The sequence below is a fragment of the Muntiacus reevesi genome, chromosome 8 (assembly GCF_963930625.1).
Source record: "Muntiacus reevesi chromosome 8, mMunRee1.1, whole genome shotgun sequence".
NCBI classification, from domain to species: domain Eukaryota; kingdom Metazoa; phylum Chordata; class Mammalia; order Artiodactyla; family Cervidae; genus Muntiacus; species Muntiacus reevesi.
This window is the reverse complement of record NC_089256.1, coordinates 50,106,601-50,130,633: the sequence shown is the minus strand read 5'-3', so window position 1 is coordinate 50,130,633 and position 24,033 is coordinate 50,106,601. Positions and strand designations below refer to the sequence as shown.

The window sequence follows — 24,033 nt, the reverse complement described above, 5'->3', positions numbered from 1 at the left end:
TAAATTATCCTTAGAAATTAGTTTAGGTAAAAATGAAGTTAAAAGTATACTTATGAATATTTAAAACTAACTTTTCATATAGTCCATTTCTATTATATACCATAAAATATTATGGCAGTCATTTGATTCATATTCAGAATTTTGTTTGTTTGTATATATATTTGATATTCTGATACCTAAAATTTACTTTCGTCTGACATTACTAACATTACTCACTGAAGTTTGCAGATTATCTTTTTATTCCCCCAAAAATTATCTAAATGGGAAACAAAAAGTGAAAAAATATTTTAGGTCTTTTTCATTATATTCAACTTTGTAATGTATTATATATGAACAGTTTGCTGTATAACTTTCGTGGAAGTATTTCATATTAGCTTTATATAATTTAATGGTAAATGATGCCAATTAATGTCATTTTATGTTTTTTAAATTTTATTATTGTTGACTTTTGTTTTGAACCTTTATAATTATTCTTTATTAGTCAGACTACCAACTTTAGGCAGTGATCTCTTAAATGTCAGATAGTGTTTGTCTTTGTCCTCTTCTTCAGGAGTTACCAATGTTGAGGATTTAATTTAATAGGTGCTCAGTAATTGTTTTAGAATGAAAATTATCAGAAAGAATAGCATCTATGATTATATGTTTCTGATATGAATTTTCAGGGCTATTAACATTTAGGCTGTGCAAGTATACTGATCTATCATGGTTGTGTTCTTGTTGCTATTATCTAATAGTGTTTATTTATAGAAGTAAAGTGGAAGTAGTTAATGATTTATGTAGTCTTTAATCAACATATTTTTCAAATTAAAAATATGTTAGCATCTTCATTGCTGTTCCCATCTTTTTTCACTATATATCTCTTGTCTAGAATATTGTGTTGAACTTTGTAGTATTACACAACAGGCCTCCCTGTTTTCTATATTTTTTAAAATCAGGTGGTTTGATTATTGAATATGTCTTCCTAAAATGCTATGTTTTATCACCCTTTTTTGATACTTCTACTACTTTGCCCAGAAAATGAAGTACAGAAATCTTTACTTCATATTAGAAGCTTTGCACAATTTGACCCTAAATACTTTGTCAGAGATTATATCACATTACCAATATAAAGGGAAAATAAAAGAATTCCCAGCATACAGTTAATGATTCTAAAGTTCATTTTTTAACACCTTTATTAAGATATGATTTACATACCATACAGTTTACCTATTTAAAATGTATGACTCTGTGATTATTCATGTATTACATTATAAATTTTTTAAATTATGGTAAAATATATATAAAACACCTTACCTGCCTTTTGAGAAATCTGTATGCAGGTCAGGAAGTAACAGTTAGAACCAGACATGGAACAGTGGACTGGTTCCAGATTGGGAAAGATGAATGTCAAGGCTTTATATTGTCACTCTGCTTATTTAACTTTACATGCAAAGTACATCATGTGAAATGCTGGGCCTGATGAAGCACCAGCTAGAATCAAGATTGCCAGGAGAAATATCAGTAACCTCAAGATATGCAGATAACACCACCCTTATGGCAGAAAGCAAAGAGGAACTGAAGAGCCTCTTGAAAGTGAAAGTGGAGGGTAAAAAAGTTGGCTTAACACTCAACATTCAAAAAACGAAAATCATGGCATCCAGTCCCACCACTTCATGGCAAATAGATGGGAAAACAATGGAAACAGTGACAGACTTTATTTTCTTGGGCTGCAGAATCACTGCAGATGATAACTGCAGTCATGAAATTAAAAGACACTTGCTCCTTGGAAGAAAAGCTATAAACCTAGACAGCGTATTAAAAACCAGAGACATTACTTTGCCGACAAAGGTCTGAGCTGTGGTTTTTCCAGTAGTCATGTATGGATGTGAGAGTTGGACCATAAAGAGACCTGAGCGCCGAAGAATTGATGCTTTTGAACTGTGGTGTTGGAGAAGACTCTTAAGAGTCCCTTGGATTGCAAGGAGATCCAACCAGTCCATCCTAAAGGAAATCAGTTGTAAAATACATCCCGATTTCAGAGATTTTACATTGTGAGTTGGAGGGAGCAAAAGTGATGCATGTAGAAAAATAGATGAAAAGCAGAGATAGATGAATTGGAGGGATGTGACTTAAGAAATAAAGATATTTAATTATTTTATATAAGAAATGTAGAGATGGACATTTCTAACATTTGTGTAGCAACCCTAGGTCCATGGTGTCTCTGGGATTCTGTTGGTTTTATCTTCATGATTGTAATATGTCCAAACCAGTAATGGGATTTTATAGTTCATTATTTTGTGTGGGAGTAATTTGGGATAAGGAGAGGAACAAGTGTAATTTGTGTGGTGACAGAATGACCTTTGTCCTTGTTAGGGTCTGTCTGTCTTAGGAAAGTGACAATAAAATTCCCCTTTATTTCTCAGAGGCCAAAATAGGGTCATAGCCTCAGGTTAGCAAAGGACAGTGGAAATGCAGTGACTGGCATAGGTCATTCATGGTTTATCCCTTTGAGACTGGAAAGGGGACCTACCTTCTCTAAACAGAGGGATATCCACTTATTGCAACATGTGAGAAATGGAGTGACTGCTTCTTAGACAATCAACTTTTCATGAGTATTATTTTTTGAGTGGGCTCTTTATATCATTTTTTAAAATTTTCACATTGCTTTCACCTTTTTATTTTAATTTTATATTTTGCCAAAACGATTTTTAGCTTTTATATAAAACTAGGATTTTTCCTTTTAATTTCTAGGCTTAGAAAGAATTTCTTTTCCCCCAAGTTTAGAAAACTCGTTTAAATTTCATTTAATTTTCTTAATAGTATGGTAATATGATATTATCAGTGGGGAATTCTCATTGATAGAATGTTAAGTTCTTTATATATTTTAAGGTATTCAATATTTTTTTCATTTTCAGGGAACCTAGAAAAGTTGTTCTTCATCGTGGTTCAACAGGCCTTGGTTTCAACATTGTGGGAGGTGAAGATGGAGAAGGAATATTTATCTCCTTTATTTTGGCTGGAGGACCTGCCGATCTTAGTGGAGAGCTCAGAAAAGGAGATCGTATTGTATCGGTAGGATGTGTTAATCAAAATAATGTTTTTACCATTTTAACTATGACTTGTTAATTATTAAAATTTGTATATTCTAAAGATATGGGAGGTATTTTGGCTATCTTCTTCTAACATTTTACAGCTTAATTGTAGAGTTACAGAGTTGACAGGTAACATGTTCTGTATGATAGATTTTCTTTTGGTATTTGACTTAAAATATGTCAGTCTTTATGAATATACTTGAAAGTATGCATTCTCTATTTGTTGACTGCAAGGTTTTCTATATGTCTGTTAACTCATCTCTGTTACTTGCATAGTTCATATCTTCTTTATGCTTCAGTCTGTTGTTGCTTTATTATTAGAAGAGGCTTTTAAAGTTTGTGTGAATGGAAGGTAGGTCTAACAGTTTGTCCTGGCAGCAGTTTTTTTCCTTGTATATTTGAAGCTATGCTATTAGATGCACCTAACTTTAGAATCAGCTTTCCTTCCTGGTGAGTTGAAATTTTTTATCATTAGTTAATTATCAGTCAGATATGCTTTCTAGTTCATAAATTTTCTTCATCTGTGTCTAATAAGCTCTTTAGGCTAACACTAACTTTTTCATTTCAAAGTATCATTTCCTTTCTGGAAGTTCTAATTCTTTTTCAAATCTTCCTTGGTGGTTTTGGGAGAATCTCGACTATTTAACGTTTGTTATGTTATGTTCTTTTAGGTTTTTCTTTTAAACCAATTTATTTTATACAGACATACCTCTAAAAGATACTGCAGGTTCAGTTCCAGACCACCACCGTAAAGCATATTGCAGTAAAGAAAGTCAAACAAATATTTGTTTTCCCAATACATATAAAACTTATGATTATGTTATATTATAGTCTGTTCAGTTCAGTTCAGTGGCTCAGTAATATCCAACTCTTTGCAACCCCTTGGACTGCAGCACGCCAGGCCTGCCTGTCCCTCACCAAATCCTGGAGTTTGCTCAAACTCCTTTGAGTCGGTGATGCCATCCAACCATCTCATCCTCTGTCATCCCCTTCTCCTCCCACCTTCTATCTTTTCCAGCATCAGAGTCTTTTCCAATGAGTTGGTTCTTCACATCAGGTGGCCAAAGTACAGGAGTTTCAGCTTCAGCATCAGTCCTTCCAATGAATATTCAGGACTGATTTCCCTTAGAATAGACTGGTTGGATCTCCTTACAGTGCAAGGGACTCTCAAGAGTCTTCTCCAACACCACAGTTCAAAAGCATCAATTCTTCGGCACTCAGGTCTCTTTATGGTCCAACTCTCACATCCATACATGACTACTGGAAAAACCATAGATTTAACTAGATGGACCTTTGTTGACAAAGTAATGTCTCTGCATTTTAATATGCTATCTAGGTTGGTCATAACTTTTCTTCCAAGGAGCAAATGTTTCATGGCTGCAGTCACCCTCTGCAGTGATTTTGGAGCCCAAAAAAATAAAGTCTGTCGCTGTTCCCACTGTTTCCCCATCTATTTGCCATCAAGTGATGGGACCGGATGCCATGATCTTAGTTTTCTGAATGTTGAGCTTTAAGCCAGCTTTTTCTTCTTTTTTTATTTTTTTTCACTTATTTTTATTAGTTGAAGGCTAATTACTTTACAATATTGTAGTGGTGTTTGCCATACATTGACATGAATCAGCCATGGATTTACATGTGTTTCCCATCCCGATCACCTCTCCCACCTCCGTCCCCATCCCATCCCTCTGGGTCTTCCCAGTGCACCAGCCCTGAGCACTTGTCTCATGCATCCAACCTGGGCTGGTGGTCTGTTTCACCCTTGATAGTATACTTGTTTCAATGCTGTTCTCTCAGAACATCCCACCCTCGCCCTCTCCCACTGAGTCCCAAAGTCTGTTCTGTACATCTGTGTCTCTTTTTCTGTTTTGCATATTGGGTTATCGTTACCATCTTTTTAAATTCCATATATATGTGTTAGTATACTGTATTGTTCTTTATCTTTCTGGTAAGCCAACTTTTTCACTCTCCTCTTTCACTTTCATCAAGAGGTTCTTTGGTTCTTCTTTGCTTTCTGCCCTAAGGGTGGTGTCATCTGCATATCTGAGGTTATTGATATTTCCCCCTGCAGTCTTGATTCCAGCTTGTGCTTCATCCAGTCCTGCATTTCTCAAGATGTATTCTGCAATAAGTTAAATAAGCAGGGTGACAATATACAGCCTTGACGTACTCCTTTCTCTATTTGGAACCAGTCTGTTTTTCCATGTCCAGTTCTAATTGTTGCTTCTTGACCTGCATGCAGATTTCTTAAGAGGCAGGTCAGGTGGTCTGGTATTCCCATCTCTTGAATGATTTTCCATAGTTTGTTGTGATCCACACAGTCAAAATCTTTGGCATAGTCAATAAACAGAAGCAGATGTTTTTCTGTTCTCTGTTTCTCTTTTTTGATGATCCAACGGATGTTGGCAATTTGATCTCTGGTTCCTCTGCCTTTTCTAAATCCAACGTGAACATCTGGAAGTTCACGGTTCTTGTACTGTTGAAGCCTGGCTTGGAGAATTTTGAGCATTACTTTGCTAGCATGTGAGATGAGTGCTATTGTGCGGTAGTTTGAGCATTCTTTGGCATTGCCTTTCTTTGGGATTGGCATGAAAACTGACCTTTCCAGTCCTGTGGCCACTACTGAGTTTTCCAAATTTGCTGGTATATTGAGTGCAGCACTTTCACGGCATCATCTTTTAGCATTTGAAATAGCTCAACTGGAATTCCATCACCTCCACTAGCTTTCGTAGTGATGCTTCCTACCCTTGACTTTGCATTCCAGAATGTCTGGCTGTAGGTGAATGATCATGCCATCGTGATTATCTGAGTCATGAAGATCTTTTTGTATAGTTCTTCTGTGTATTCTTGCCACCTCTTCTTAATATCTTCTGCTTCTGTTAGGTCTGTTAGATTAACATTATGTCTAAAAAACAATGTCCATACCTTAATTTTATTTTATTGCTAAAAGATGCTAATCATCATCTGGATCTGCAGAAAGTCATAATCTTTTTGCTGGTGGAGGGTTTGAAGTATTTCAAGAACTCCTAGAATGTGACAGTGACACAAAAGTGACACAAAGTGAGCAAATGCTATTGGAAAAATAGCACCAACAGACTTGGTGAAAGCAGGGTTGCCACAAACTTCCAATTTGTTTAAAAATAAATGCAGTACCTGTGAATACAGTAATGTAAAGCACAATAAAATGAGATATGTCTGTATTCTGTAAATAATATAATAGTTCTGTTTTTTGAAGTTTAGGTATCTAAAGCATGTTAGTTTATGATGACATACTTCGTTTCCTTATGTTCTAAATTTTTCATTGTGAGCTTAATGTCAATAATACTTTATATCTTTGTATTCAGTGCTGCCTGAATTTCAGGGGAGTGGTATTCTTCAAAAAAATATATTGCTTGTCGTAGACTCAGGCGCATCATCCTTATAACTATTTTTCCAGTGAGAAAACTGAAGAACAGAGTTTAATTTGCTCACAGTAGCTAATAATACCTCCCCTTATCCATAATATTATGCTGTGCCATTTTGTTTTAATTAAAAAATTAGGTAACACTTCCAAAATTTAGGATCTGAGATATGGGAAAAAACCTATATCCTAGGTCAGCAGGGCTATTCAATATTGATAACTATTTTAAATCATTTCTTCAATTTAAAGTAAACATCAGAAAATACTCTTCAAGCCCAAAATATACATGCCTAGAACATGATAGGAAAAGCATTCCAAAATTTGGATCTTTTATTGCCATTTTCAGATCAGTCCCTCTTGCCATCTGATCCTTCCTTGCACATACTTAGACAGATCCTTCTGAGGATCCTTTATAATTAAAGATAGACTGAATCCAAGACAGAAAGGTGATGACTGATCATTTACAAAAGAAGTACAGCTCTTTTTTGTTTTAGTTGTTCTCAGATCTTGGCATAACTCGTTGATACTTGAATGAACCTCTTGGAAATTTGAGTTTTCAAATCGGCAATGGTACTGCAATTGTAGAAAATATATTAGTAAGCAATGCAAGTAAATGGAAATTGCTCTCAAATGTTTCAGACTACAGCAACTAAAATAGCATAATACTACCCAAAATAGGCTGAGTGCCAAAAAATTGATGCTTTTGAACTGTGGTGTTGGAGAAGACTCTTGAGAGTCCCTTGGACTGCAAGGAGATCCAACCAGTCCATCCTGAAGGAGATCAGTCCTGGATGTTCATTGGAAGGACTGATGCTGAAGCTGAAACTCCAGTACTTTGGCCACCTTATGCGAAGAACTGACTCAGTGGAAAAGACCCTGATGCTGGGAGGGATTGGGGGCAGGAGGAGAAGGGGATGACAGAGGATGAGATGACTGGATGGCATCACCGACTCTATGGACATGAGTTTGAGTAAACTCGGAAGTTGGTGATGGACAGGGAGGCCTGGTGTGCTGTGATTCATGGGGTCTCAAAGATTCAGACACGACTGAGCGACTGAACTGAACTGAACCCAAAATAATGATTATTGGAACAGATTTTAAAGCAGAAACACACCTTAGTTACATGGTTATAATATTGAGCATCTTAAGAGACCATCACTCTTATCATAACAACCAAAACAATCTGGAGAAGTTTATAAAACCTGTAAACTCATCAGAGAACTGAGGATTCAAAGTGACCTAAGTAAATTGACTTCCAGACAGTAAGTAGCCCTTCATGGAGAACACAGTGGCAGTTCCTCCTTAGAGAGTGGTGGGGTAGAGAGAAGGATTAGACAGATACAGGAAGAAATCAGCCAAAACTTTACCCAACATGTAATGGCCTCAGTGGACTGGTGAAACTGATAAAAATTCTAGGAAGTCACAGAGCAAGTCTGTACCTACCTCCCTTCTCTTTTTCACGGGTCTTCACCAAGAACTTGGAGCTTGTAAACCAAAGGTTTGGAACCAGCAGAGAATTAAGAGAAAATTATTAACTGAGTCACACAGAGCATCCCAACGTACAAGGCACCTGCCAATAAATAGGGGACCTTGAGATGAAGATCTGTGAAAACCAACCTCAGCAACTCTGTACTTCGCACTGCTCAAGACCAAGAGTAGGAGGATATCTTTGCAACCCTGAGGCAGACTGCAGTTTCTTGGGCAAGATGTATTAAACACTAACTGTTAAAAAACAAAAAAAAGGTGTCTTTAAGAAACCAAGTAGGCAAGCCATACAGTAGGAGAAAAATATGCTCAGTACATATATCACACAAAAAACTCATATCCAGAATATATAAACATCTCCCACAAAGAAGCATGAAAGATGAGTAAAGTTTAAAACAAGCAAAAGACTTAAAACAGATATTTTACAAAACAAGTTGTATGAATAGCCTATAAACACATGGAACGGTACTTAACATTAGGCATCAGGGCAATGCAAAAATACAGTGAATAAGCAGGTTTAGAGGAATTTGGGAACAATGTCACTTTTCTATATCTTGATTGTGGCAGTGGCTATACAATATACACAGTTGTCAAAACTCTTACCTGTAAACTAAAAAAGATTATTGAATGTAAATTATACCTAAATAAAAATGTTTTTAAAGCCATAATGAAGTCCTATATCCTATCCAGTTGAATGACTAGAAGGGAAAAAAAATGATGGCAGCAAGCATTGGCAAGAATGTGGGGCAGTTATTATTCATTACTGGTGGATATGTAAAGCTATACAACTGCTGCAAGAACTTCTGACAAAGTTTTAAAGAAATTAAACATACATCTAACCCTATCACCCACATTTTACCTAAGAAATCTTATGTTTACAGAAACACTGTAATAGAAATGTTCATAACAGCTTATTCATAATGACACTCAAGCAACACAGATGACACTAAAAAACATTGTGTTGAGTAAAAATAAAATGCACCACAAAAATACATACTGTATTATAAGTAATGTAATTATTATAAGATAATTTTATAAGATTATAAGATAACCATGAGCAGGCAATGTAATTTATACTGATAAGTCAGAACGTGGTTGCTGGTAATTGTATTGACTCCCATAAAGAGGCATAATAGAGATTTCTGGTTGGTAGGTGGAAAAGTTATGTTTGGGGTTGTAATTTCACGGGCATATACAGTTGTCAAAAGTCCTTCCAGCTGAACTGTTTAAATTTGTACATTTTATTGCTTATAAGTTATACTGTAATTCAAACTTTAAAAAGGACTTACAGTGTTGTTCATATTAGTGGTAAGGAGTGAATCTTTTAAGAAATAAATATTGGGCAAACTAGCTAGTTATTGGTAGAATAAAATTAGCTTAGAGCCTCACTTCACACCTTGTGTCAAAATAAATTCTCAGTTGGCTTAAGAGTTAAGTGTGAAAAACTCAAAACAAAAATAGATGTTTTGTAAATTTCCATGTGGAACTGTTTATGTGGGTTACTAACACACAGCTAGAATATGTTAGACTGACCAACCAACACAGCCTGCTTCACATCAGGACTCTTCCAGTTTTAGCGCTGAAAGCCCCAGGTCTGGAAACCCCTCTAGGCTCAGTTTTAAAACTGAAAAGTCTCAACAGTCCCAACCACTTGCTTGCCCTAATATTACTATAAGTTATATACAGCTTTCTGTTTGGCAGTACACATCAGTAATCTTAAAATTTTAATGGTTACTAACTTCTGTAGGGAAATAGCCTGAGAAAAATAGGAAAGACATTAGGATAAAGAGAAAAACATGAGAAAATATACTAAAAACTATGGGACACTTGTTTAAGTACCTCTTTACATAAAATTTATCTATTTTCAATCTTCAACTTGCTGTAGGTCACCCCAAGGCCTTATTAAAAAACAAATTCCTGGATTCCATTCCCAAAGTTTCTGATGCAGTATGACTTAGGTAGGATCTGAAAATATGTATATCTAATGAGTTTCCATGAGATACTGATGTTGCTGCTCCTGTGTTATTATACCCTTGTTATTAATGTTCTTAATGATAACCCACATTACTGAGAAAAGTATAAAGTTATTTGGGAAGTGAGAAAATAAGTAATGATTTCTATAAAATAATTCCCTTTGATATATTTAATGTTGTTGAAGACAGAAGCTTTTGAAATTAGGATTTATTACAGATGTTGAACACTACATTTTCTACTGTGATGTAAATGGAGGTATTACTATTATTTCCAATGATGCCAAGAATAGAGGAGAACATAGTTGATATGCACTGAAAATTTAGAGTTATGGAAAGTGACCCAAAAGATTTCAACAGAAATGCTGTCCTCCATAAAAACAATTAGAAAAGTGGCCAGAATTGTTAGAATAAGCTTTTTAGAACTCTGGAAATTAACCAAAGACTGACAGCAATTCAGGAAGTATTTCCTCAAGAAGAGCAGGGGGAAAAAATGCTGAATTTCCCTAAGAGTGAGGTTTGTGGAGTTTTTATTGAGTTTTATCAGTTTTAATTTCCCTGCCTCCCTATCACCATATTAGCCTTGAAAAAATAGCCAAAATTTATGGTGAAAACTGGTGACCTAAGCCAGTAAAGAAAGCAAAATGGTGGTAAAATATTCATAGTTTCCTTTCCAAAGAACTGTTATAATTTGACCTGTCTGGTAGTTCTTGGAACACCTTATTTTAAAGGTTCTGTGTATTTGACCTGATTCAAAGCTCCACCGATGCAAAAGCCTTTTCCCCTGGGGTAAGTGTCAAAATAGTTACAGGCATATTATGGCTTCCTGAGACATTACATAACATTTGGGGCAGACAGTAGACTAATCGAAAACTTGAAAAACTAGGGAGAAACCTCCATAGGGCCTTTGGAAAGCTCTTATCCCTTGGAATCTAGGAGGACACATACATGTCCTGGACTGTGTGTGCCTGCTCAGGAAAGACCTGAAAAGACCCTAAACTCTCACTTCTGGCTGATTATGGGGCTCTGTGCACAAAGGAAGTGAAGATTAAGGCAGAATTATCAATTATCTAACTGACTGCTTTGTTGTTGTTGTTGTTAAAAGTTAAAGCATTTTTTGTTTTTAATTTATACAATTAAATTTAATAAATTTAATTAAATAAATTTATAAATTAAATAGATAAATTTAATTTGTTTTTAATTTATACAATTCAGTTATCACAAGAATTGTAAAGAAAAAGAGAATATCAGAATGGAACTGAATAGATGTTTTCATGCTATAGCTAAGAATAAACAATGTTCCTACATATTATGGTTAATGAGCACATTATCAGTATAACAGTAAATTGTGTTTATTTAAAAATATGTAGACCATAATCTGTGCTTTAGAAATAACCATATATAGTGTTATAAGCTGAAAAGACTTCAAAAGAATACCAATTATACACCTGTGTATAGGAATTCAGAAAAGGCTGCATTCTGTAAAGTCAATCAGCTGAATTAAAAATGACACAAATTCAAAACAAGATGCATGTTATATAAAAAAGGACTTTGTAAGACTTGCTTGCTGCATTAAATCCATAGTTGAATCCACGAAATTTCCTTTTAATTATCATTTAGACAGAAGCATGCAAATAGTTTAGGATCTACTTCGAGTCTTCCTCAAATCCACTAAGGCTACATATTCTCTCTTCAGGAGCTAAGCAGGTATTCGGGTAGCTGCTTCCTCCTCTGCATCCACTCGGTTTGTGTTAATTTCTGCAAGTGTTCAGCCAAACTGTGCCCATTCATCATTTCGGGGGACAGCAATCTCTCTCACATCATATATAACAATCTGTCCTTCAGAATCACCCACAGCAATCTCTCTTCCAGAATGGGTCCATCTCACACGATTAAGAGCAGGATTACCTTCCACAGAAATGCTTGCAGTTGGCACCTCTTTGCCATTATTGAGATTCCACAAATCCAGCCTGCCCATGCCATCCACACAGGCAAACAGGGCAGGGTGAGTGGGTGACCACATAACATCAGAAACATAGTCTGAATTATCTTTAAATGAGTACAAGGGCTTGTTATTCTTAGTTGTCCAAAGTTTTACTGTCCAGTCAAATGATGAAGTGACAAAAAGATGTGAGAAGTCCACTGCTCCAACAGCTGAATGACAATGAATGCCAGTAATTGATCCTGATGTCCCTCGAACATCTCACTGATTCCAGCTTTGCTGCCATGGCGACATACTGTGTACACAGAACCTTCCTCACCTCCAACAACAAAGTTGTTGACATCTCCAACAGGGAAGGACATAGATGTCACAGCGACTGCCTTTGATTGTTTATGAACCACTTCCATGCTATCCTGTGGATGGGGAAGCATGTCCAGACTCCATGAACAAATTTTTTCATCAGTAGAGATACTAATCAGATTGTGAGCATTCTGTGTCCCAACATTTACACAATATACAGGATGTGTGTGTGCTGCAGCTGCAGCGGTGTTCTCTGCCCGGGAGTTCTTTTATTGCTATGGTTATCCCACAGCACAATTTGGCCTGAATATGTACCACTCACAACCAGATTTGGATGAAATTTTGCAAACGTAGCAGACATAACAGCTGACTGGCAGTGAAACACATACTCTGGAGTAGTTTTTTTGTATTTCATATTCCATGCAAGGGCCATACTGTCAGGCTCATGAGGAGCATCTTCATTGTTGTTATAGGAAGCCACCAGTAATTCTGGATACTGAGATGACCAATCCAAACAACTAACAACCCAATGCTTTGACCAACGTTCGTCAAAAAATTGTTGATTTAATGACAGTTTAGCACCTGCTTGAATCTCTCCTTTGTCTTCCAAATCTCTTCCACTGTAGTCAAAGAAGATGTTAATCTGCTCTGAAAGAGCTCTTTCTACAATTCTTGTGGAATGGTCAAAGAAACTTAAAAATTCCTCAGAGTGCAAGATTTGCTGCTTTTCTTCTTCAGTCAGCTCATGAGGAGGAGCTTTACTATCACTTTCTTCATCTTTCTTGAAAGTTTTCTCTTCCTCAGGTTCAATAGGTGGTTTAGGAGTCACCACATCATCTTTTCTTCTTCATCTTCTTTGGGTTGAGCCATAACTGGAGTCTGAGTTTCCTTTGTGTATGTTACAGTTTCACGAGGAGGAAAGTCAACTTGTGTAATTTTAGCCATTCCAAGTTTAATAGGTCCTCGTCTAGATCCCACTGCGCCATCTCCAGAGTCCTGGCTCCCAGCTTCGCTTGGTGTGCTCACAAATTTGGAGGGTGGAGACATAGGAGGAGGGACAATGGGGGATTCTGCAGTTAGACCCATGCTTTGAAGCAGTCCTTCAGCTTCTCTTCTTTTTTTTCAAGATCTGATTCTTCTTGCACAGGAGCAACTGCTTCCTTCTTCTGATCAGTTTCCTTTTTCTTTCTTCTTCTTTCCTCTTTTCCTCTCTGATTTGAGCCAACCGCTGCTTCTTACGTTCCAACTCTGCCTTTAATTCACGTTTGTAAGACATGTTTGCAACCTGGATAGAGCAGTAGCCGAGAGATGAGACAAAGACTCCACCCAAGGACTCGAAGTGTTTCCCCCTTTGCCGAAACTGGAAGACTAAGCCTAATGGCCTGGGGCTGGCTAAGCAAACCACCTAACTGATTGTTGAAGGCATTACCCAACATGTACACAGAGGCCTTCAGCAAAGGGTCTGGCATTTAAGGAAGTCTGTGTCCAGTCATTAACTAACCACTCTGCTAATCAGACAGAGACTTCAAGTGGCACCTTTAACAAAATATAAACCTTACAGAATTTAGAAAAGTCCCCAAATGACTACCATAACAAACAGCAGTAATAACAAATCCTGGATAGGAAATCTGATTTCCAAAATTGCTGTTTATTTTTTTTAAATGTCCAGTTTTCAACAAAACAAGAAAATATCTGTGGGGGAAAAACAAATCAGTAGAAACTGTCCCTAAGGAAGCCCAAAGTTAGACTACTAGATAAAGATTTTAAAAGACATACTTTAAATATGTTTGAAGAACTAAAGGAAACTGTATCTACAGAATGAAGGGAAAATATAGGAACAATATCTCACCAAGTAGAGTATGTCAATAAAGAGATTACTTTTATAAAAAAGAAACAAATTTTGGTGTAGAAAAGTACAGTAAGTGAAATCAGGGGAAAAAAAATCCTCTCTGTCAATCTCAACAGCAGTTTTGACCTGGCAAAAGAAAGAATCCACAGACTTTGCAGATACATCTATTAAGATACCTGGGCTAAAGAACAGAAAGAAAAAAGAATTAAGAAAAGTTAACAGAGCCTCAGAGACTTGTGGGGATGCCATCAAATGTACCAGTATATGCATAATAAAGTCAGGATGGCAGGAGAGAAAGAGACAGACAGGATATTTGAATAAATAAATAGCAAAAATCTTCCCATATTTAATGAAAGCATTGTGCACATCTAGGAAGCTCAGTGAACTACAAGTAGAATAAACTTGAAGAGATCCATACCACAGATATGTTAATATCATAATCAAATATCAAAAGACAAAGAACCCTGTAAGCAAAGAGAAAAGACTTATTATATACAGGGACTCCTCAGTGAGATTAACAGCTAGTTTCTTGTCAAAAACCATGGAGGCCAGAAAGCACTTCTGAAAGAAAAAAGCCATTGTCCAAGGATTTTATACCCAATCAAACTATCCTTCAGAAATGGAGAATAAATCCCAGTGCTAGGTAAACAAAACCTAAGGGAAGTTAATCTCCCTAAGTTCTGTTATAGGCAGTAAACCCAAGAAGTACTAAAGAGAATCCTTCAGACTAAAAAGAGACATTAGAGAGTAACCCAAATCCATATAAATAAATAAAGAATACTGTTAAAAATACATAGGTAAATATAAAACAACATAAGTGTATTTTTTGTTTGTAGCACTTTCCTCCTGTATAATTTAAACAATGATTAAATAAAGCAATAATTTTAGATTACTGTTGACGGGCACACACACATTGTTTAAAAATGTAACTTATATGACAAGGGTATCACAAGAGATATATTAAGAGCAGAGTTTTTATTTACTATTGAAACTAAGTTGGTATTAATCCAAAGTAAATGGTTATACAATGTTAATTACAATCTATCAAGATCACTAAGAAAATAACTCATATTTTTATATATATGATTTTTAAAGGATATTAGAATAGTACACTGGAAAATATCTATTTCACAAAGATGTTAGTAATAGAGAAATAGACAAGCAAAAAAAGACATAAGGTGTGAAGAAAACAAATAGTAAAATGGATGACATAAATCTTTTCTGTTCAATAATGCATTGAAGGTAAATGCGTTAAATACTCCAATTAAAAGACAGATATTAACAGGATAGATGAGAAAAGATCCAACTATATACTTTCTACAGAAGACACACTTTAGATTCAATCTTTGTTGAAAATAAAATGTTGGGAAAGATAGGCTATGCAAACAGTAACCAAGAAACACAAAGAGTGGCTATACAAATATCAGACAAAGTAGACTTTAATACAAAAATTGTTATTAAAAATCAAAGGACATTTTATATTTATCATATAGATTAAACATGATATATAGTTATATATGGGCTTCCAGGTGGCACTAGTGGTAAAGAATCCACCTGCCAGTAGGAAATGCAAGAGACTTGGATTCAATCCCTGGGTCTAGAAGATAGCTTGGTGGAGGGCACAGCAACCTACTCCAGTATTCTTGCCTAGAGAATCCCATGGACAGAGGAGCCTGGTGGCCTACAGTCTGTAGGATTGCAAAGAATCAGACATGACTGTGTAATTGCTGATAGGTTTCTAGAAAGAAGTAAACCATTGAAATTTTGATTCAAGAAGAAATAGAAACTATGACTATAGATCTTTAACAGTTAAGGGTTGAACTGATAATCATAACCTCCCACAAAGGAAAAAGGCCATTGCCAGATGGCCTCACTAGTGCAATCTATGAAGTGTTTTAAGAGTTATTGACACTAGTCATTCACAAACTCTTCCCAAAAAAGATAATGGGTGTGAAATACCCTTCCCAACTCATTGTACAAGGTCAATTCATTCTTTTATCAAACCAAAGATATCACAAGAAGAAAAAACTCAATATCCCTTATGAATTTATATGTAAAAATCCTCAACAAAATAGCCACATGGATTCAACAGTATAAAAAAGGATTGTACACAAGCATTAAAAAAGAATTATATACTATAACCAAGTGGAATTTATCCAAGGATTGTATAGCTGGTTCAAATAGGAATGCTGAACAAAGGAAGACATCATGTTAATAGAGCTAAGGATATAAACTGTCTCATGACTGTCTCAACAGAATAATCTCTTGTCAGAAACCACCACCTTTATATCATAAAAACACCAAACGAATTAGGAATAGTACAAAAGTTTCCTCAACCTGATTAAGTGTGTCTATGAAAAACTGATAGCCTTTGTATTAATAACACTAAATGCTGAAACACTGAAAGCTTTCTCTCTAAGATCAGGAACAAGGGTGTCCACTCTTGCCACTTTTATTCAGCCTTTACTGGAGCTTCTATATTGGGCAGTTAGGAAGAAGGAAAATATATGTTATTTCCAGACTCTATGATCTTATATACAGTAGATCTTATGAGATCCAAAAAATCAAAAATAATAAACAAACTCAGCACATTTGCAGGACAGAGAGTCACTATACAAGAAACAGTTGTGTTTCTGTATACCAGCACTGAACAACCTGAAAGTGAAATTAAGAAAACAGTTTTATTTACAGTAGTATCAAAAAGAATAAAATTAGCAATATAGATAAAATATGGAATATCCATACATGGAGTATATGATTCAGCTATAATAAGCAATGATGTACTAAATCAAGGATGAGCTGTGGAAACAAGCTAAGAAGCCAAACAAAAATAGCCACATATTATAATATTTCTTTTATTTTAAATGTACAGAACAGACAAATTCTTAGAAAGTAAGAGTAGGGGTTGCAGGGTCTAAGAGGAGAGGGAAGAAGGGAAAGAAAGAGTGCTAATAGGTAGTGGGGTTTGGGGGAGCTGATGAAAATGTTTTGGATCTAAAGCATGGTGATGATTGTAATACTTGTGAATGTACTGAAAACCACAAAATCACTAAACTTGCAAAATGTCGATTTTATATAAATTATATCTCCATATTTTTAAGTGGTGGTTTTTTTTTTCTATTAGTGATCTTAAGTTTGTTTACACTGTATGCCTCTCAGTACCAAGATTTCTTCTAAAATGTCCTTGATAATGTTTTACATTAAAATGTTTGGCATTATTTAGGAACATTTGAAATTTGTAGTCTTGTTAACAAATTATTCTGTTTTGAATCTATACTGGTTGTCTTCAGATTTTGTCTGTAGCCAAAGGCTTTGATGCTAGGAAATAATTATAATTAAAAATTATAATATTTTCTACAACAATCTTTGAAAGTTTGTCTACCTTTTTTATTTCTTCTCTAATTTTTTCTGCTAGAATTAGGATTTTATGTTCAATGTAAAACTATTTATACATTGTGTTGAGTTTTTTATGGCTTTTAGCTAGAGATATTCTCTAATAAAACCATGATATGATACATTCGTTTAGATTAAGGTTTTTGCGTCTTGATTTTCATTCGAAAGGTGTATGCACTTGTTAACTAGTTACATAGTGATATCCTTTATAGATAATATAAAACATCAGGTCTTCACTGTTTTAAATGTTCTTTAAATGTCCCAGAAATTTCTGGGCTGTAGTCAAATTTTACAAAATCGGTGTGTAACTTTCAACAAGTTTTGGAAGAGATGTTGAGAAAACAAGCTTTCATATAAAAATTGCATGATAGTTTCTCTTCCTTCCCAAAAGTATTCATTAAAGGTTCCAAACATTGCTGTATTTTATTCATTGATAGTTCTTAAGGGGGAAGGCCAACTTAAATATTTAAATTAATTACATTTAAGTTTAATGCTCACATCAATGTCCTGTTAAGTTTTTCTTGTAGTGTAAAAGTTTCAGTCACTAAAGGTAGAGTACTGTGCAGTGTACTAGGTACTGGCAGCCTTTCAGAAAGAAGAATTTAATTGCCTATTCTTCTAGAGTGGGATTGATCACCTCACCCAAGGAAGGTCCCCATATTAAAAAAAAAAGAATGTCTTCTTGCTCATTTAGTAACATTATTGTATTTAATGTCAGTCTGTGAGATCTGAGCTCTTTTAATACTTGAAGTTCTTGCTTTCCAGTTACTCTTAAAGAATAGAAGGTTTAGTTTAGGAAAGGAAGGAAGAGAACTGAAATTGAGATTAATAATAGTGAAAATATGGCAGAAATGTGCAAAATAATGACACTTTTTTATTTTTCAGGTTGCCAAATTAAGGAACATTTCTCAAGAGATTGATAGACTGCCTTCTAGAAACCTAGGGGGAAATGTTTTGGTTTTGTTCATTTGACAGTGAACATAGTATTTTTAGTGAATAAAATTGTTTTGATTGATAGTAGTTTTTTGCTTTACTGTGCAATTTATTTTTAGTGAATCAAAACAAGAAAATATTTTCGTCATAAAATAATTGCAAATAATTTTTTTAATCTATGCCTTCTTAACAAACAAGCTATTATGATTTCTGATTAGTGTGATGGTTTTCTTTTGAATTTAATATTTGATTTGATTTACAGGTAAACAGTGTTGACCTCAGAACTGCCAGCCATGAGCAGGCAGCAGCTGCTTTAAAAAATGCTGGCCAGGCTGTCACAATTGTTGCACAGTACCGACCTGAAGGTAATAAATTCTTGTTGTCTGTTTTTATTTTTTATTTCAGTTTTTAGAAGTCCTCCTCTTAATGTTTAACTTCCAGAGCTTAGCTTTCTTTTTGTGTTTTTGTCTGATTCATTAATCTGTTACTTTTTCGTTGCTGTTGCTGTTTAGTCACTAAGTCATGTCCAATTCTTGCAGCCCCATGAACTGTAGCCTGCAAGGTCTTCTGTCCATGGGATTTCCTAAGCAAGAAAACTGGAGTCGGTTGTCATTTCCTTCTCAAGGGGATCGTCCCGACCCAGGGATTGAACCCACATCTCCTGCATTGGCAGGAGGATTCTTTTCCACTGAGTCACCAGGGAAACCCTGTTATTTGTTTACTTAGAATCTAATTCACCATCCAGATCAAAATGCTTTTGAATAGACTATAGGAACTTGTATCTGCCAACTCTGAATATCTCATCATTATTTGGATTAATTTTTAAATGTTTATTTTTTAAAATCTGTCATCTAACCAAACACATACTTTTAAAGATACCTTTTGCTAACTTAGTGGTTGAAAAGCAAAGATAGTCTATTAAGTTATCTCAATTTTTTCTGACTTTTGAATTAGATTATATTTATTAATATCAGGGTTAAGATACTCTAGTAGCTTTTATTGTTACTTTAAAAAAAAAGAATACAAATTTGGAATATGATATGTTTCTAAATAGTGAAGTCTTACGGATATAACCTTGCCAAGTTCCTGCTGGGAGATGATAATGGAAAATTTGAGGTCATATTAAACATACATAAGACTCTAGTGTACATCAACATAACCGCTTCAGTGAAACCTCAGTGGAATTTAAAAAGCTTAAACACCCAAAAGAATACATAGCGTACTAGTTAATGTTCATAAACAAGGTGAAGAAGGAAAGAATGATGTGACTAAAGGAGCCAGGCAAAACAGTCTATAATTTGGCAACATTAGTTTAGTTACATTTATTATTCTTTTCTTAGAGCAGAATTTATTTCTATAACAAAACCCCAGTATGTATGTTACATGGTCAAAGTAGTATATTGGGCATTGCTTGCTATTTCATAATATAATATTTATTGTAAACCATAACATTCTAGGTTCGTAACTGAACAAAAATAAATTCATTTATGTAAGAGGTAAGTTCCAAATAAATCACATTAATCAAACAAATTAAGGAATAATATATGAACTCAGAATGCCAACTTATTAATTTTTGTGAGAAACAAAAGCTGCCGCTGGGACTTACCGCTTTAGTCTTCTGGCCAACACGTTCTTGCCAGTAGGTGTGTTATATGGAAACCAAATGCAAAAGCAACAAGGAAAATAAAACATCAGCATACTTCTATCCAGATAGCTTCACCTAGCATTAAGCAAAACTAAGAAGACAGATATAATATCTGGGCAACAAAATACAGGCAAAGGCTGTTTAAGCAGGTTAAGATCTGGCAAAAGCTACATGGATAGAAGAGAAGGGTAAAAACATGAATGTTGAGAATGCTCAGTGGTAACCAAACTTAAATTGAACTTCCTAAAGGTGAGAGGCTATAAATCCCTTGTTTATAGCAGGGCACATGAAAATTGGAGTAGCAAGCTAGCAAAAGCCATCCTTGATGTGGCTTTGTTTAGAGAACTAGAGGGACCCATATTTGGTCAAAACCATCTGTCTTGCTAGTATCAGATAAGTTGACAGTTTTTTGGTTTTAAAGGATGTAAAAATATGCTTTCAACTCTACCCTGCACTCCAAACTTTCTGGTCCAGCCAACTCATTCAGCAATAAGCAGTTTAACAGGAACTGGCCTGGCATTCATACAGAGATATTAATAAGAAGAGGTGGAAACAAACAACAAAGCTTATTAGCAAGAGGAAAAGATGGCTTAACAACCAGAAGAAATTGATTTTGAGCTAGCATAACCCAGGAAAGAAGAAGAAAGCAAACCATTTTCTTAAGCTGAAACACCAAGAGACATTATAGAAAATTCAATACGGGACATAAAGAATACAATAGGAAAAGTAAACAAAATGAAACAAAAGCAAAGAGAATTTTTAAAGGTTAGAGAGAAAAACAGGTTGTTTTATATATATATGAGAAGTCGCTCAGTTGTGTCCAACTCTTTGACACCCCATGGACTGTATGGTCCATGGAATTCTCCAGGCCAGAATACTGGAGTAGGTAGCCTTTCCCTTCTCTAGGGGATCTTCCCAACCCAGGGATGCTGTATTATATTATAGCATATAATAATTAGACTTTCTTGAAAAAATAAATTTTTTTAAAAGAAGGGAATAAATGCTTGAACTTATAATTCACTCAAGAAAACTTTCCTCAATTAAAAAGAAGTGATTCTTTATATTGAAAATACACAGCATGATAGAAAACTCAGAATGGTCAAAATCCAGATATATTCTAGTTAGCGTTTATCAAGAATCTTCTGAAACCCAGTTAAAAATATTACCTTATTAATAAGGAGATAAAAATTGATAAGAGAACTGCTTTGATGCTTGGTGAGCGTAGATCAGGACAAGGATCTTTCGTTTATCGGCAGTGTGTTTAGTGACTCTTGCCTAAGCCTGAAATGTGCCTCTGTACACACTGGGCATCCCTGCCACCCATGGCTGGCAGAGGTGGGCTTCCCTTGTCCTAGGATAGGTATTTTGTGGGCCTAGGAATCTCCTTTTCAGATTATTCTTTTCTGTGCTTGTACTCTGGTTTTATTGTTCTTTTTTGTGATTTTTATGCTTTTCTTCTGTGTGAATCTTTCTGATTGACACTTTTTCTTTAGTTATATTCAAAACTTTGAACTTTTCTAATCTTGATGGAGCCATTTTTGTATCAAGGAGAATTTGCATCCAACGTTGCTTATTCAAGTAACTACTACTTAGCAGATATCTTCTGTTTTAAGGTTAGACTCTTATGTTAATTGTTCTTGTGTATATATCTTTTTTCCACAAATAACTCCTAAACACCAGACATTACTTATTTGATTTCTCCAGATGTATTTCTCCCTAATGTTTGAAACTGAGCATGTCTGAAACAATTCTTTTACTCCTTCAGTAAATGGCATTTCCATTGATGCTTAAGTCAGAAGACTAGGACTCAGCCTTGACCTCCCTTCCCTTTTCTCACCCTCTATTTCTCGGCCACTAACCTGACCAAACCCACTGTCATATCTTACCTGAACTTTTCTAATAATCTCCAGCAAGTCTTCTTACTTCTTTCTTGTACTTTCTCCAGGCCGTCAGTCAAAATCATCTTTTAAAATAAAAAGATTGGATTGTATCATTTCCCATTTAAAACACTTCCAGTTATGCTCTGAATAAAATCCTAATAGAGCCTGCAAGCCCATGTGTGATTGAGCACAGTATAACATGTTTGGCTTTACTACGCTCCCTCTACTCATTTTTTTGCTCCTTAAGCTCTAACCATATAGTCTTTCTTTCAGACCCTTGATTACAGCAGGTATTTTCCTAATTCTCTGTTCATTCTGTTCTTAGAATATTTTTCCCCCTGTTATTTATATGATTGGCTCCCTCTTATGATTCCATTTCTTTTAGTATTGTTGATATTTTTCGTTATAACACTTAACACAGTTTATATGTTTATTTAGGTGCCTGTTTGTTTCTATTTATTTAAGTCTTGCTCTGGAGCTTTATGAAACACATAGCTATATCCCTACATACAGATGATGATATACACTCAATAAAAGCTAGCAATAGCTAGGATTCAGTCCCAGGTCTGTTGCCTTAAAAATGTAAGTACTTTTCACTAGGAATATTTTGATAAGTGTTTAGCCTGGCAGTATTGATTTATACTGTGTTTTTTTTTTTACCACAGCTGTGGTGTCATTGCCTAATAAACACAACGTAAGTACCGATAGAGCACAGAAAACAAACATTACCTTAGAAACTCAAGAGAAGATAAATCATATTGCATGCTATAAAGGGAAAAATGCCATAGAGTAGGATTGGAACTTAACTGGAAGCCTCATGAATGGGCAGAGGCTTTCAATGGGCTGAGAGAAAAAATGACATTCTATAAAGAATGACAGAAGACCAAGGATAATAGAATTAAAATTTAAAAGTGTGTTTTGGGTACTTTGAAAACTTACCTGTCCTGTTTTCTGTATTGCTACTTACTTTATGTTTGTTTATTAGGCAGTGACACAGTGGCTTTATGTTTTAATATTAATTAATTATGTAGTTTTAATAAATGTATTTTTGTCATACAGCACTTAAAAAGAAAAAAAAAAAACATATTCCACATCATCAGTGTGTAACTGCTGTGAGAGCCAAGGATATAAATTAAAGATAAGAGTCAGATTTTCTTTCTCAGTGAGGAGACTATTTTCCAAAGTACAAACGGAATTGCCTGATACTCTGATAATCAGTCATCTCCTTACATTTAGTATCTTCACTTTAATAATGACAAACCCCTTTGGATTCTCTGCTTCATTGATAATCTGACATATATACATATGTGCAAAGAGGTAAGCTTCTTTGGTAAGAGCGAGTTTTTATCTTTCAGGATCTATAGCTTGCCTATTAGTCATCCATGAAATACTGTTAACAAGTTTTTCAGCCTATATACTTTAAACTTTTATGACATAGGCTCTAAGTATGAAAACCTCTACAAAACATTTAGAAGGACTTCATCTCCTTCCTCCCGTCATTTTTGCTAACTCCAAAAATAAGCAACAATATATTTTTTAGAACTTTACTACTAGTCATTTTGGGGAATTACAAACAGAAATCAAACACAGGCACTGGAATTACTATTCTAATATTTTAATGCATATCCAGAATATACAAAATTTTGACAAATGAGTTGGGTATATAGACTATATATAGACTATAATAGAAAAAAATATATGCCAGACATCTAACCATATTTATAACCTCTTTTAATTCCCATAAAGCCCTTAGAGTGGGCACTTTTAGTGCTATTTTCATTACAGTTTAATGAAATAAGGCACAGGAAGGTTAAGCAACTTGCCAGTTACACAGCTGTTACGTGGTTAAAATTTATTGCTAGCCCTTTGTAAAGGAGAAGAAATTTTTCCTCTGCCCTTTTAGTTTCAGGGACTGGGATCTATGAATTAAATTGACAGAAGATATATTAGCAGAAGAAAAGTTTTTATTTTGTATGCATACAGGGAGCCGACAAGTATGAGAAGTAGCCAGGTCATTAAATTGTCATTGTTGTTCAGGCGTTCAGTTGTGTCCAATTCTTTGCGACACCATGGACTGCAGCACCCCAGGCTCCTCTGTCCTCCACTATCTCCTAGAGTTTGCTCAAGTTCATGTTCATTCAGTCAGTGATGCTATCTAACCATCTAAT

At 35.1% G+C, this 24,033-nt stretch overlaps 1 protein-coding gene and 1 pseudogene across 7 annotated transcripts in view; one reads left to right on the top strand and one right to left on the bottom strand.

Moving 5' to 3' along the window:
* The window catches only part of DLG1 (discs large MAGUK scaffold protein 1), a 260,484-nt gene that overhangs the window by 180,817 nt on the left and 55,634 nt on the right, over window positions 1–24,033 (top strand). For all 7 annotated transcript variants that reach the window (XM_065943579.1, XM_065943584.1, XM_065943583.1 and 4 more), the window contains 2 exons: window positions 2,895–3,051; window positions 18,603–18,705. In XM_065943579.1, the coding sequence (XP_065799651.1) occupies window positions 2,895–3,051; window positions 18,603–18,705 (260 nt within the window). The remainder of the gene's footprint in view (window positions 1–2,894; window positions 3,052–18,602; window positions 18,706–24,033) is intronic.
* Window positions 11,623–13,441, bottom strand: LOC136173253 (cytoplasmic dynein 1 intermediate chain 2 pseudogene; annotated as a pseudogene).